Source organism: Heliangelus exortis, chromosome 2 (assembly GCF_036169615.1).
Source record: "Heliangelus exortis chromosome 2, bHelExo1.hap1, whole genome shotgun sequence".
NCBI lineage: Eukaryota > Metazoa > Chordata > Aves > Apodiformes > Trochilidae > Heliangelus > Heliangelus exortis.
This window is the reverse complement of record NC_092423.1, coordinates 19,796,231-19,811,848: the sequence shown is the minus strand read 5'-3', so window position 1 is coordinate 19,811,848 and position 15,618 is coordinate 19,796,231. Positions and strand designations below refer to the sequence as shown.

Below are 15,618 nucleotides of genomic sequence, written 5' to 3'. Positions count from 1 at the left end.
GCTGGTTTATAAGTGCTCTATTTCAACTGCAACTTTCCACCTATGTCCTACTAGAAAATTAATAATTTTTAAATAAATAAAAAACCTCTTAATAAATGACAAGAAATTCCAGTCATTCAGGTAAATAATGTCATTGTTGCATATTAGGAAAATGTTGATATATAAAACAAAATATGAAATAGGTAATATATAAAACAATTCTAAAAGTTTAGGTTAAGTCTTAGATTGTGTTAAGGGTCTGTGGCAAGGTTTTGGTAGTGAGGTGGCTGCCTCTATAGAGGTAGTTTAGTGAGTGACTGCCCTGTGTCTGACAGTCACATAACAGCCAGCTGTAATGGACCAACTGCAGGACACAGCTGACCCCATCAGCCAAGCTGGTGGCACTGAAAAAAGTATGAGAAAACAACCCAGCAAACACTGAAATGAGAGCAGGGAGAGGAGGTCATCCAGGCACCAAAGCATCTGTAGAGGAGATCAGCCTCGAGTGAGGGAGCAGCCAAGTGGCCGTGTGGCAGCTGACAAAGGTCAGCTCACCACATAGGTAAAAGTCTGAATTGGCATAAAACCTTTGCAGGAGTACTGAGCATATAAAATATATATTTTCAAAATGGATCCTACTCATCACAAGCACATAGGAGTGTAATTCATTTATGCCCTGTAGTTGATATGATGCTTTTAAGATATGGCCAGCTGTTGCAGATGTTTAAAGACAGTTCTTCCATTCTATTATAGTCTAAAGTGATTTATTTTGTAATTCAGCAAAATTTTAAAATTCAGAAGTTCATTATAATGTCCCATACAAAAAATCAGACTCAGGTTTTTTGCTCATGCAAGGTCTTAGAAGGGAGAAAATAGTTATTAACCTTGATGTTTCATTTTCATGTTGCCTGACTATCCCACATCCTATCATTTATTTATAGAGTACAAAAGCGACTTCAAAGGACTCATTGCCTGTGGTGTTCAAACCTCTATTTTGTTGTTCTTCACACTCGCCAAACATTGTAAAAAAGCTTTCTAAGAGGTACTTACTCTGCACACAGCTACAAGTAGAAAAAAGAAACAACAGAAAGCTTGCATGCAAATTGTTGCAATCTTGTATGTTAAATCTTATATGTAGATCTAATACTTTAAAATCCAATATGTTATGGATACGGACCATATTTTGGAACAGATAAATTCAGATGTAAAATGCAGTTTAAAATCATGATCCTTCATCAAGTGCAAGTGTGTTTCACATTTAATTTGTTATATATATTTATGGTTTTCCACTCTGTGTGAGTGCATTTGTAAGCTATTAGGACTCAGAGTACATCCTCCCTGATTTACAAGTGGTTTTAGCATTAGTTCATCCTTAGTTTTAGTTAGATTTATATATACATATAAAAGTTACAAAATGCTGAGCACTCTTTCCTATTTGTCTTCATTCCAGTATTTAGGAGTGTATTATGCTTCTAGCTAGAGGACTTGTGGAGAGTTTTGGAAAAGAGCTCTACCAACCCCTCCCACAAAGGAGAGATTAAGTGGTTCAGGAAGTTGCAGGTCTGAAAAATTCTTCCTTGACTAAAGGAATCAACCATGGCCATTTACCACTGTCAGAAAATTAGGTCACAGATAGTATAAGCCAATTTTCTGCGGAAGTCCATTCAGGAATAAGTTAATTTTACATTTGCTCCTTTCTTTAAGTTGTAGTGGCGATGATAAAATGTTCATGCTCAACAGTGGCTTCAGCCTTTGAATCTCTGGAATGATTTGAAATGACTTTGTGGTTCTTTTCAAGTTGTTCCAACGCATGACTGGAGTTCTCATTAGAATGATCTTCATGCAAGGCCTGCTTGCTTCCCAGCTATCATCCACCTCCTGCTTTCCATTTTTTGTCTAAAGTAAAGCTGCATCCGGCAAACACTTCGGAATACACTCTGTGGTTACTAATTACCTGGGCTGATTTAGTTACTCATGTGTTCCAGCACAATTAAGTCCTTTCATGTCCTATTGTATCTGCCTCATTATTAGTTATAACAGTGACATTTGTACTTTAAAGGGGATGAAAGCATGAAAGGGAAATCGTATGTAAAGATAGGACCGTTGTGAAGTGAATTAATAAGTACTGAAGTATGACGACTAATTCTAATGCATTAATATGTATTCAAAAGTTTTGTTTATATTGCCTTTAAAATCTTTTTGAGAAGTATTTTCAAGGCTATAGACTTACCCAAGATTGTGTTAAAATGCATATCCACATGACAGTAAGGATAATAAGCAGCACAAATATTCTTTGAAATTATATGTATTTTAGCATGAGGGAATGCTTCTCAAGGGAATTAAATTTTAGAAGTAGACAGCAAAAGAAAAGGAAATAATTAAAATGTATTTAAGGGACTATACTTTGGCAGCACTGTTTCCTGTCCTAAAATGATGAGTAATAGAGTCAAATTACAGCCAAAATTGTGTAATCCAAAAGTTCTGGTTTATAGGTTTATTCATGACTTGTAAGTATGTGGGGGTGGTTTTATTTTTTAAATTGGTGTTTCCCTCTCTCTATCAATTAGCAAAAAAACCACATATGTGGAGACATAACTGAAAGAATCCCTCTCACCCACACCAAAAAAAAAAAAAAAAAAAAAAGACAATTGTAGTTTAGTTCTAAAATTAATTTATTCATTAGGAGATGTCCAGATACTAAAATATTATACCTCTCAATATATAGATTTGGTTTAAAGTAATCAAAGGCAGCCAGATCTCTAGCTCACCCCTTTGTCGATCCCAGATGTTTCCAACTTAACCTTTTGTTGTATTTTTCCACATATGGCTTTTTCTTAGGTCACATCTTTCACCTCTAGATTATTGCAAATAATCACCCTTTTTGTTTCTTTATTTATACCATCCTAAGACTCTAGAACTAGTTCTGTGAACAGTTAACATTTACCAACATGTTTCAGAAGAGAATGGAAGTAGAAGGATGCCTAAAGCACTGTAGAAACTGTTTTTTGGGGGTTTTTTTCATGCTTTTAGAGATTCCCAATATCATATCAAACAAGTCTTTTAACAAACCTGTCTCATCCTGCAGTGGCTGGGATACAGATATTATTCATAAGAAAGTGAATTTGCACACTAATGATTTTTTTAATATATACCAAATGGGGCTGGCTAGAAAACGGTATTTCTACCTTGATAGTAATTCCAGTTGTTCAAGTTTGTATTTAGTTCTGGAATCTCATAATTGAGTTGTACAGAGAGATTTATATGCTCTTGTCATCATCTGTTGCATTGCCATGACACGAAGCATAAGAAAGGAACTCTTGGGCTTGACAGTAAAAGGGGCTGTAGAGGAAGAGAGATTCTCCATTATGACTGAAGAAAGAAAACACTAACCAGCATAAATATTGTTTCATTTGCCAGTAAAGACTTTAGTTTCTGTGAAGTAGCTTCCAAATAGAATTTTTTTTTTTTAGAAAATTTTTAGCCAACCCTAATAATCCAGCTCCCAACATCCTGTGATTCTCTTTGTAATCGGGGTGTTTTTTGTTGGAATATGCTTCATTTAGTAGAAGGAGAAAAAGCTAAGATTTCAGCATAAGACACCATCTGGCAAATACTTTAAGAGGACAGGTAATATGCAAACCTTAGTTTTAAAAATCTACCTGTAGCTCTAGACAATTTAAAGTTTGTCAGTTTTGACCAGCAAAGCAAAAGCTAAAGTAAAGCTTATGAGAAGACTCACTCTAGTGTGATAGGAGTTTTAAAATCAACTTTAGGTTGAAGAGGTAATAATTTGCAAAATAAGTTGCAGATTTTTTTAAGAGATAGAAGGTACTATGGAATAAGCATGGTGGTAAGTTACTCATTTTGATAATGCTACATATCTGCATTTTTTCCATAAGTGGAGTTGTTCTTGAGTTTGCTCTGTTTTTATTTGTGTATGAAAATATGCTTCCTGAATTAGTTGTTCCATTATTTACCTTGGATCTTGCTCTTCTGGCAGTCAACACAGACATTTTCCTGAAATTTTTGCTGTTACTTGAATTAACTATAAAACTGGATTTATTTCTGCCAAATGACACTTTAATGCTCTGGCAATGCCTAGTTCAACCTGCCATTTTATTAAATCTGTTCAGAAGTTACCGTTATGGTCTCTTTTTTTTTTTTATTGTAGGTTTCATATATACTGGAGAAGTTGTACACCGAATGCTAACAGCTACACAATATATTGCACCTTTAATGGCAAATTTTGACCCCAGTGTGTCAAGAAATTCAACAGTCAGATACTTTGATAATGGTATGTAGTTGTCCTTCATAAGTCAATGTGTCTGTGTCTCTTGGCTCTTCGTATTCTCCTAAATAACTAATTTGAGGAAAAAAAAAATATTTAAAAAAAACCTCAAACAAACAAAACTTACAGGCTGTATAAAACACATAGCTAGACATCCATAGACAGTTCTTAACTTCGATTATGGTTGGAGTAATTAATGCTTTTTCCTACTTGGGCAGATATATTCGGGATGGTAAAATGAAACAATGTGTTTTATTAGTGTTAAAAGGAAAAAATCTGTCTTGTATAAAAGTGCATGCTCCTGTTACTTCAAAATATATATCATTAGTAACATCTACCCACTATCTAAAATGAAAGTAGGATTTGTGGGATGCCATGGCAGGGCAGAGCAGGGCAGATACAAAGTTAATAAACCTGTCAATGCTTAAGTGTGCATGGAGTCCCAGGATCAGAATCTAATACGTTCATCTACATCCCAAGTTCCCAGCAGTCTCTGGTAGAAATGAAAAGGTAAAAAGCAAACTGCAGTGTTATGCTTGAAGCTCTTTGATATATTTCAAAGGCCTTGAACGTGTGCATATTTGCCTCATGAATGCTGCTGTAATTGATATTTTGAAAACATAACCAATATGACTGAAAGGCACCTAGTGCCTTACCTTGGGCCTTTAGTGACAAAATACAATGGCAGTGACTGTTTTGAATTTAAAACTTAGAGAGTTTAGTATCTTGACTTAATATAATGAGATCTATGATTATTTTAAATCTTTCTGCATGAGCCTGTGCCGTACTATATATGTTTATTCAATTAGTGAAATTTCACACAAATTAAAAACACGTCCAAAAAAACACATTTCCAACCATTTGTGTTAATTTTTACTCCTTAGATCAGGAATCAAAATGTATCCTGTAACCTTTGCTTTCAATCTAGTCATTACTTGCAGCATAAAATAGACTTACGTGAAAAAATTCTACCCCTTCCATAGAGAATTTTCAAACAGGAAAAAAATTATTTTCATTTCATAAATTTTTTGACATTATGACCTGATATTCATCATCTTTACTGAATGAATCTGAAGATTCTGAGGAAAATATTATCAATTCTTATTGTATTCCTGATCTTCAGTCTTCATACCAGGTGTACCGGTCCCTGTCACATAGCTTTCATGACAAGGTTGAACTTTGGTATTTTGGGTCCCTCTAATTTGTAAGACATAATGATCTTTTGGACCCCGTGTGTTCCAGGACAAAGAATTTGCTCTCTTAGGAGCTGAAGAAATTGTATTTTCAGCTCCTTATTTCCTATTAATCCATATTTTTTTACCTATGAGTAAGCATACTGCTTTAGAGCAGCATCTGTAGTGAGCAAGCAAGAGAACATGGAGGCCCGTCAAAGTCTCACTCATGGATCTAACTGCAATGAATTTGTGTACATGCAAATCTGCACAAATGCCCTGGGAATTACAAGACTATTTTGGAGGCAGCTGACTTCCACTTTAGCTTGGGGATCTGAGGTGTACATAGATCTGAGGTACTCAAAGACTGACTTTAAGAAATTCTGGCTATTTTTGCTGCAATAATTTTAAAGCTTTTAAAGTGCCTTTAAAAGTAAGTCTAATGCAATCAAATAGATATTCAGAAAGCAGTTAATGAATGTGATCACAGAAGGAAAAATGTACCCTGTGGACCTTTACTGACCATGTACTAGACACATGAGACAATAATGTGGTGGATTTGGTGCAGTATGCACCAAAAATTTGCATGTTTATAGATTTGTGACATCTCCTGCCAGGATGGGTGAATGAAAGTTACAGCACAAAAGATCTGTGCTAAAAGATGTTTCAAGAATATATTAAAAATGCACTGAGTTGGATGCATACTGACCCACCCACTGATGCATACTGACCCAAGATTTGTGAATCAAAGCACAGAAATCCCATTAGTGTCAGAGAGAGAAGTATGTTGAGAAAGGCAATAGAGACAATTCATTTTCAGTAAACACAGTTTTGGTCATAAGTGTCTTTCAGCCAAGCTGCTTGAATGTGTTTGTAACCCTTAACACCTGTAAAACACGCTCACAGGGCATTCAAGTTGCTTGGGGTACATTTTTAGTGCCATAAATGGATATTCAGCCAGAATACTTTTGAATATTAAACAAGCCTATTGCAACTAAACCTCTGCACACCAGACATAATATTTACCTCATCCATGAATTCTTTATGTTTCTAATTTAAACTACACTTATTTATTGCCAACAGCTAATACTTGTCAAGTTGCAGAATCTCAGCAAGGGCTTGTACCATGAATAAAAAAATTAATTCTATATATGTTAATGCATAGTTAATGGAAGAATCTGAATTCCACAAATAATAGCTTTTACTAACCAGGCAATGCTATTAGCACTTCTCATAGTGTATAATAAATTGTACAAAAAAAAGCCATTGCAGAGCAGTGGTTGTGGTATCACACCTGAACTCTCAATGCTGAATCCTACCTTTAGTTGTTGACTCCTTGTGCAATTCCAAAGAAATTGCTTGACCTCTGTTACTTTAGCAGACTTTTGTGTGAGTAGTTGAAATAGTTATTTGTGGCACTGTTTTCTGCCTTTAAGAGGATTTCAGTTGCAACTTATGTTTGTAATATCTTTGGGCTGAAAGTAGCTAAAAAGAGAAAAAAAAAAAAAAACATTCCTTTTTCAAGTAACTGCAGTTAAATGCTTTTCCTATAGTCAGTTAATATTTTTCTCATATTTTTTCTTCCCTTTGCCTCTCTACCCCCTCTCTGGGGTTCACAGGCACAGCACTAGTTGTCCAGTGGGACCATGTACATCTGCAGGATAATTACAACCTGGGCAGCTTCACTTTTCAGGCCACCCTTCTCAATGATGGGCGTATCATTTTTGGCTACAAAGAAGTAAGTTTGGTCTGAAAATTGTCATTTAAGTAGACAAATTACTTTATACCTACTAGGAACTACCCGCATTTGCAGGGGTGGGGGGGTGTAGAGCAAGGGGGGAAAATATTTGAAAGTTCATCTATTTAAGATGATGCCATTATACTGCTTGTAAGATCACTACTGTGCTGAAAATTACACTTTGTTGTAAAAATGATGTTGATGTGATGGATTTGAAAACCACCAGCATGGCTCAAATGTGCTTCTTCCGGATTCCAGCTGTAAGGTTGTAAGTGTTGAAGGTTTAGTAAATTTTTGGTTGTTATGTAAATTCGTCATGAGTTTTGAAACATGGGATCTACTTTTCTTAATTAGTTCACCTAATTTAGGCCTGTTTGAGAATACTCCAGAATCAATTGTTATTTAGTTTTAGATTAAAAGATACCCTTTTTCCTGCAGCTATCATTTCTTGGCAACTGATGTATTTCAAAGTCCATATATTTCAAAGAAGAAATTATTGGTTTGTATCTGTAGCTCCACGAGGTTTTCTGTCTGTTTGGTGATAAAATTGTTTTGATTGAGGCCATTTGGTTTGCCTTCAACGCACCAATATGTTGCTGTCTCAAATTCTGCATTCTGCGAATGTGTCTGGATTTTAATTCTTACTTTAGATTTTTAAATTTTTTTTCTTGCTATCACTGGACTGTATTTAATCTTGAAGACTATAGCCTAGATGCTATACCTCCTGTTGAATTTCATGCAAATGAGAACTGGAAGGCAGATAATCACAAGTCTCTGAGGAAGAACAATCTCCTACCATTTTTGGTTATTTTAATCTCAGTTTTACATGCAAGGTGTGACTTTCTCTTCAAGATTTACCTCTCTCTGTTATCCTCCTTACATTAAAAACCATGTAATCAACCATGTGAGTGATTGTCCAGACTAGGAGAAAATTGGCTACAGATCAGTTGCAAATCTTCATGTTCATTGTTCATGCCTATGTTGAAGCCATGTATCTGAATGAAATTTAAAAAAAATAAAATAGTAGTCCTCTCTCTGCCTTTCACTAGAAAGCTAGTGAGGATCAGGGTTATTCTACTATCAGCAGTCTATCTTCACCTACAATAGATTTTTTTCACCTTGAAAGAACTACTGCAGGATATTCCTACTGGATTAGTTTTGTAGAGACAAGAAACTTCTGATGTGCCCATGTACCTGGCTTTCCTTATCTTATAAAAGACATGCTGAGGCAAGGTTTGCTTTGGCTCTCTTTCTGCATCTTATGTACAGGTCTCAAATAAACTCCCACTTCATGAAAGCTGTTCCCTGGTTAGTGCAATGCAGGCTGTGCTTCATAGAGGATTGTGCACCAAACATTTGCTTATCTCCTGGTTTTGAAACCTTTTTAAATAAAACTCAATCTTTTTAAAGACTACAGAGAAGTTCCTGCCTGCAAGACCCAGAGAAGTGGGGAGGAACACTACTTCCATTTATAATTTAAAAATAAATTTGTCAAGAACTGTGTATTTATTCTGACATTAAAATGGCAACATTTTCAAGTGACAACTATTGTTGGTTATGATATGCCCTGCCCTGTATGTAACTGTCCAGCCCTGTGCAAAATGAGTCTAATATGGATGATAGAAGCTCCTGCTCTAAATTGATAATATTTTGCATAAATATTAATGACGGTGTAGGCTGCCATGCAGTGAAAAACTTTGTTCATTTAGGAAGACAGGAGGAAATAGGCCACCTCATTAATCATATGAGGTTCCCTAGAATTGTATGCAACTATGTCATGTAATCCCTGGATAAACAAGGTCTCTGCTATGATGGTTTAGGATGCTTGCTCTTACAGCAGTGATGAAAACTTCCTCCAGAACCACAGTGCTTTTGTGGGGAGGATTTATCAATGTTCTTTTCATTCTGAGACAGGAAAAATAAAGGAATTTAGAAATGGGTTAATTTGCATTTTTTCCACTCCAGAATATCATAAATCCTCTGTCATCATTTAATCCTGCCTTGGATGTGGTTACCAAACATAACTTTAGAACTATTGCATATTTTTAAAGGAGAATTTTTAAAGTGGTAATAGTAGCATACTAGTGGTCCGTAAATCTTTTGACAAAAGACTTTTGTAAAACCTTAGAAAGTTACAATTAGTGTATTCTATTGTGAATTCCATTGTAGAATGGATTTGGAGGCTGAGCTTTCTAGCCATTCTCTTTATTTGCAGCCTGTCTATTTCCATTAAAGGTACCTTAGCTTTTCACCTAAATGGTGAAAAATTGAGTAAAATTTCCAATCATTGGTCTGACACAAGTTGTCTGTAAAGAAAAACTTAAACAACTGTAAATTTAAATTTGACTCTAGTGCTTTGAAGCCTGGCTAGGAACTGATTTAATTTCTAGGGCTGAATACATTGCTCTCTGAGGAAGTCCTTCCTCCTGGAACCATTTCTCATGCTAGTGGGTAATGTTGTCAGAAGCCCCATTAATTCCACTAAGATTACTTGTGTGAGTGCTCACTAGCATGAGTAAAAGTTGCACGTGATTTCTACTGGTTTTTTGCTGCTGTCTCATGTTAGCATCACAGTTCAAAAAATATGACCCTTATGTATGACAAATCTGTGAGGTCTTCATTACATTGTCATTGAAAGTATCCAAGCTGAAACACCATGTAAGGAATCAAGCAAACATGTGAGTAACTTTATAAAGCATCCCACAGGGGTTCTGTATTTGTGACACCAGGAGCTTGTATTGGTGAATCTACTTTTAAAATAAAGTCTCTATAAGTAAAGACTTTTTGGTCTAAAGAAACTAAGGTGAACTTTACCTTTTATTTCCTGTTTATTCAAACCCTTTTTCATATCCTTTCTGCTCTCATATCATGTTTGCTACCTCATAAACCTGGTTTTGACCACCAAGGAAGGATCTAGGTTGGGCTTTGCTGAGTATCAAAAAAATTTGTTCTGTCCAGTCTTCTGTGTTCTGCTGTTTGCCCATAGGAAGCAATCTGAAATGCACAATTTTTATCTAAAGCCCAGAATATATTCTGAAAGGAAAAAAAAAAAAAAAATTATCAAAGGACCTGAGCCACAACGATAGTGAAATGCAGAGACATCAGAACATCTTTAGGAAGAGTTACTGAGCAAGAGAAAGAGGAAAGAGCGGTACAGACAAGTTTTCAACGTGTGAAAACCATTTGAAAAATAGCAAGGTCCTGTAGCAAGTCAAATATTTTTTTACCAGTTTAGTTTGTTTACAGTGCATACTCCTTACATTTTACATATCAGTTTGCTTACAGCAGCAGTTACTGTACTGCAATCAGTCAGTATGTCAGGAAACATCAGCTGGCAGAAAATTTTACCTGTGCACTTCTGTCATGTATGAAATACATAACAGTGCAAGTAGCCAACAGAACCTAGTAATAAAGAAAATTTCCTGCAAAGGTGTACTAGTGAGTGAATACTCATTTCTTGTGGTCTAAATTTCACAGAACTTCATTTCTCAAGAGCTTTACTCCTTTTTGAACAAAATAACTATTTTACTTAGTCCTTTCCATTAGTGCTTAGAGCTATTGTTCCTTAGTGTAACATTTGGTTTCTTTTTCTGTCCATGATTAATACAGGACAAATTAGGGAAAGGTACCAAAGCTTTTCTTAATTTCATTGGCTTGAAAGCTTTCTTCATTTATTCAAATAGTAATGACTATTTATGTATTAATGCAGAAACTATTATTAAAGTTGAAAATCTTGTTCAAGTTACCCAGCACATGAGGCTGGAAAATAATTCTTAAAGAAACTTACAGTAGATTTTTTTTCTGCTGTAAAGGGAGGTAGAATTGAGTTGAACTGATTGAGTAGTAGCACTTACATAAAATTGATGGTCCTGCTATGCATGGTTGAAAAATACTTAGTTTGCAGTAGCAATACTTTAAACCTTGTAATGGTTTCCTGAAAACTGAAAAAAAAAAAATTTAAAAATGCAGTCTTCATGGATATTCTGCCTACATTATACATTCCTGGTATTTTTTTGCCTCTGTTATTAAAGACTACTAGCATGGAAAGAGGATCTTTGATTTCATGAGGTGATCAGTTTATGCAACATAAAATTTCTGATTGTTTCCTGCAGTTTGCCCTGTAGACTAATTAGAAACTGGCAATGAAAACTCTTTGTAAGTACTATTGTATTCCTAATTATTATTTTGTAGCATACTCTTAACTTTTTGACTCAATTTTGGAGTGAGGCAGTAATTGCACCCTGCTTGCCATCTACTTCAGAATAAGGTTAGAGGCCATTGTTTTACTCCATTTTGAAGATTTTGATGTGTTCTTAGAGAAGTTGAAATTAATATATTTCAAGAACTTTTTGATGGAAACCACTGCCTAAATTACTGTACTAAATTATTGATAGAATTCAGCATGAATTCTAAGTATCTTTCTCCCTGTATTTAAGTAAATAATCCAAAATATAGATGCTGATGGCCTCAGCACTACTGTGCATTTAGGAAGCTTGTTCATAAAATGATTACTTGTTCAACATAAAACTTCGTATTGCCTGTGATAGAGTTAACATAGATTTCTAAATTATTTTGGTTAAAATCCATCTTCTGAAAGTAACACCATAAAACCCCTTGCACATCCTTAGCTAACTGTTCCAACTGCTTTTCATGTCAGTCTGTCAAGACACATCTTGTGATTCAGGTGAAGAATTCAGGAAAGTAGCTTGCTACCCATGTTTTGCTATAATTTTCAATAAATTATTTTATCATTTTCTACAAGCCTTCTGTCAAAAGGGCATATTTCTTAATAGGCCATTATATGATAAAAGCCCATTTCATCTTGACATCTTGACATGAAGTATTCAGATTTGTGAAATTACTTATTTTCCAACACTTTATGCAGATATAATAACACTGTAGTTTTTTAAGAGAAGAGTTTTCCTGGGTCATGGATTCCCTTCTACTTTGACTGCATTTCTGTCTGTGTGCCTGTTTGACACAGGCTCTGCCTTAGGCTATACTAAATTTTTAAGATTTCCTCACCTTTCACTAGCCTTCTCTGCTTCTAAAGCATTGATCCAGAATTTTGGCTGCTTAAAGCTGCCACTCTGTTGGACTAGATCCTACTATAACTTTAATAATAAAGTTAGAAAATTATATATATATTCCATAAGTCCTTCACACTTGCTAGATTGCCTACCTTAGAAGCATTGACACCTACAGGGATTTGGGCACTATCTACTGAGATATTTTTTCTCAAAAATGTTTTAATTTTCTTTGAAATTTTTGTTCTTATTTTCTTTTCAAGTTGGCTACTGCCTTCTGGTTTAGTACCAGCTATTAGAGGCATTCATAATTTTTACTAAGATTTAGTTTGCTGTTATCATAATTTTGAGGGAAAGCGGAAAATCGGTCATTTATTTACAGATTCAGAAAGAAACACATTATAAGGTACTAGAATTAAATAAGGAGGCTTATTTAGGAAAGCCTGCATGCAGCTTCTTCTAGTTTGCACTCACATGTGAAAACGAATTTTATTCTTTTCGTGGATCATGCATAATTTGTGCCTCAAGGTGCTAATTTTGCCAGTGCTCTTTTTGATTATACACCTGATAACTCCAACTACATTTTGTGTCTGTAACCTTTTGAACTCTCTGAACTTTTTCATCATCTCCTGTGTTTCCTCTCTAACTTGGAAGAGAAATAGTCATTGCATAGGCTTGCTTTTTCTAACTTTATTTTCAATAGCTATTCTAGAGTATACTCTCCAAAATCTTTTGAAACAGTTTCTTTCATGGTTTGCTGGAGTATTCTGAGACTGTGAATAATTGTGGTATTTTATTTATAGTTTAACACCGGAGAAATTTTATGGACTTGTTTCTGAGCTCACTGAAGTTTTTTGTATCAGCTTTCAGCTTTCTTATGTCATGTTTTTCAAGAGCTGCATGAAAGTTAAGCTTATTATAAGCCAATTGGAAATTGATGTAAGACGAGCAATATTTCCAAGCCACTCTGTTTTTCATGTTGTTTTTACATCATGTGTGTTGTTATACCACAGCAGATCATGTGTGCAAGAGACCCTAAATCAGCAAAAACAAACTCTCCATTCAGTAAACCAAGGAAAAGATTTGGAAAATCATTACACTATTAGTCAGCATTCACTTTTTCTGTTAATATTAAAAAATTTAATTTTTCCTAGACATATAACCAGTGCAATCAGGAAAAAGCACAGCTAAATGATAATTTGGGAACAAGGAGAAGAACAACTACTAAAGCTGAACTCAAATACCAGAATTCATGCTATTAGCTGATATGTAAACAATACTGAATCCTCAGTCACCAGATGTATATCTAACTTTTTACTTTGTCATTTTTTCGCTATATGAAAAATACTGACCAACAGTATGATTCTGGATGTTTTGCAAAGATAACGCCAGAGCAAACTATTAGATTATCTGAGCCTAGAATTTCTTATCTTTTTTCCTTACACTTAATCCATTTTCATCTCTCTTCAGCCTAGTAATTTCTGATTAACTGATGGCCCACTTTGAAAAAATAAGACATTGTTATGATTTGAAAGCAGCATGGGTAGAAAATCATAATTTCACTTGGTAGTTTATTCCAGTGATTCTCAGCATTCAGTCATAGAAACACAGACCTTGTTCTGCTCTGAAGGTATCTGTCTGCAGTTTGCAGCTACTGGTTATATCTTTCTATACTAGATAGAAAACTCTTCAGCCTCTGAGTTATTTCTCCTAAAGTCAGTACTTGTTTATGGTAATCCAGAAGCTTTCCAGTTTTCATTTCAGAAGCTAAATAGATAGAATTGTAATTCTTCCCTTAATGGCATTTGAGAACTGCAGAAGTTTACAAAATATTTTATGACTCTTTTAATCTTCCTTCTCTCTGGCTTTCAGCATATTTTTAAGAGACCCTCCCAAAGTTTGTGTAACATTTCAGTGATGATCTAACATGCAGGTGTAAGTAAAATGACCACCTCACTCTCAGGCTGTATTCCACCAAATATAAAACTAAAGTTTTCTTGCTGCAATGTCCCTTCTGACACCTGGAGTCATTAGTACATTACCAGCCCAAGAGGCCTTCTGGAACTGCTGCTTTCTAGAATGGGGTCACCAAACCTCTACCTTTCACTCTTTGTTCTTTGTTAAAATTCTGTGCTTTTTCTCAAGGTCTAACATTGCTAATTGATCCAGTCAAAAAAAAAAAACCACTTTACTCTGCCAGCGTCATCTGCAGAACTGCTAGGAAGTCAACTTATGTTTCCTCCCTACTCTTTAATAAAACTTTTGAACAGTAGCTCTGATGTCTGGAGAAACAAGACACACTGTAAAGACACACTGTCAGTTTGAGCTGCTGCTTCAGTAATGGCTGTGGTTTGTGATCATTCAGTCTAGTTAATTATATTAATGTTGAATAAATGCTAACTTGTCACTAAGTCAAAGACATTACAAAATTCTAGAGCTCTTACATGTATCAGACAAAACTTCTCCAAAGAATTAAGTCAAATTTAACATCTTTTTTTGTCTACAACACTGTTGCTCAGCATGAGTATCTCTGTTATGTACCAGTCTATGGTAAAGTCTTTTTATTTCTTCTGCTAGGGATTAGAAAGCAAGCACCTGTCATTTTCCACATTTTCTGTGACAGTGATGATTTCCCTGCTTCTTGAAGACATATTTAAACATGAATATAATTGAGCCAGAGCTCTCTTCAGATAGTTCTTCAAACAGTTTTCCGTGAAAGTTAACTGAGCCATAGGCTTTTAAAATGTTCATCCCAAGCTGAACTTTCATGGTTTGAGAGTTCAATAGGAGACAAAATGTCTCTACCTTCTTGTCTGATACTAGCAGATCATCTCACTTTGTCTTTACCTGAGGGAAATAAACTACTGAAAATTACTTCCCTTTTCTGTATCATTAACAATTTTTCCACCTGTAAGTGCTGATGTGAATACTGTTATATAAGAAGTAAAGCAAACTGGGATAGAATAAAAATTAAAACCAGTAATTTTCAATAAATCCTTAGTTGCATGATGCTGTATTGTATAAAATATTTATGTAGGACTTTTAGTTTGTGCTGGCTATATTTTCACTTATAGATTCACACAATGTTGCTATTTTCAGTCAAAATTTTTTTACTTCAATTTTTAATGCATATCTTCCTGTTTTGTCTTCTAGATTCCTGTCGCTGTGACACAAATAAGTTCAACCAACCACCCAGTGAAAGTGGGACTCTCAGATGCATTTGTGGTTGTGCACAGGATCCAGCAAATTCCCAGTATGTAATCTTGTTGTAGTGCTAATGGTTTGGAGGCTGAAAAACAAATATAAGCTGATTTCATCAAAGATGATTAGTTGCACAACAAATCACTTAGCTAATTTCAGCTTGTTAATTCAAGTGTAATTTTATTTGCTTGGGAATTCCCAGTATTGCTTTCT

At 35.0% G+C, this 15,618-nt stretch overlaps 1 protein-coding gene across 1 annotated transcript in view; it reads left to right on the top strand.

The window, feature by feature from the left end:
• PLXDC2 (plexin domain containing 2) overlaps positions 1-15,618 on the top strand; it is a 241,864-nt gene that overhangs the window by 171,593 nt on the left and 54,653 nt on the right. Inside the window, exons 5-7 of the mRNA XM_071735081.1 lie at positions 4,151-4,273; positions 7,059-7,177; positions 15,358-15,457. Coding sequence (XP_071591182.1) covers positions 4,151-4,273; positions 7,059-7,177; positions 15,358-15,457 — 342 coding nt within the window. The remainder of the gene's footprint in view (positions 1-4,150; positions 4,274-7,058; positions 7,178-15,357; positions 15,458-15,618) is intronic.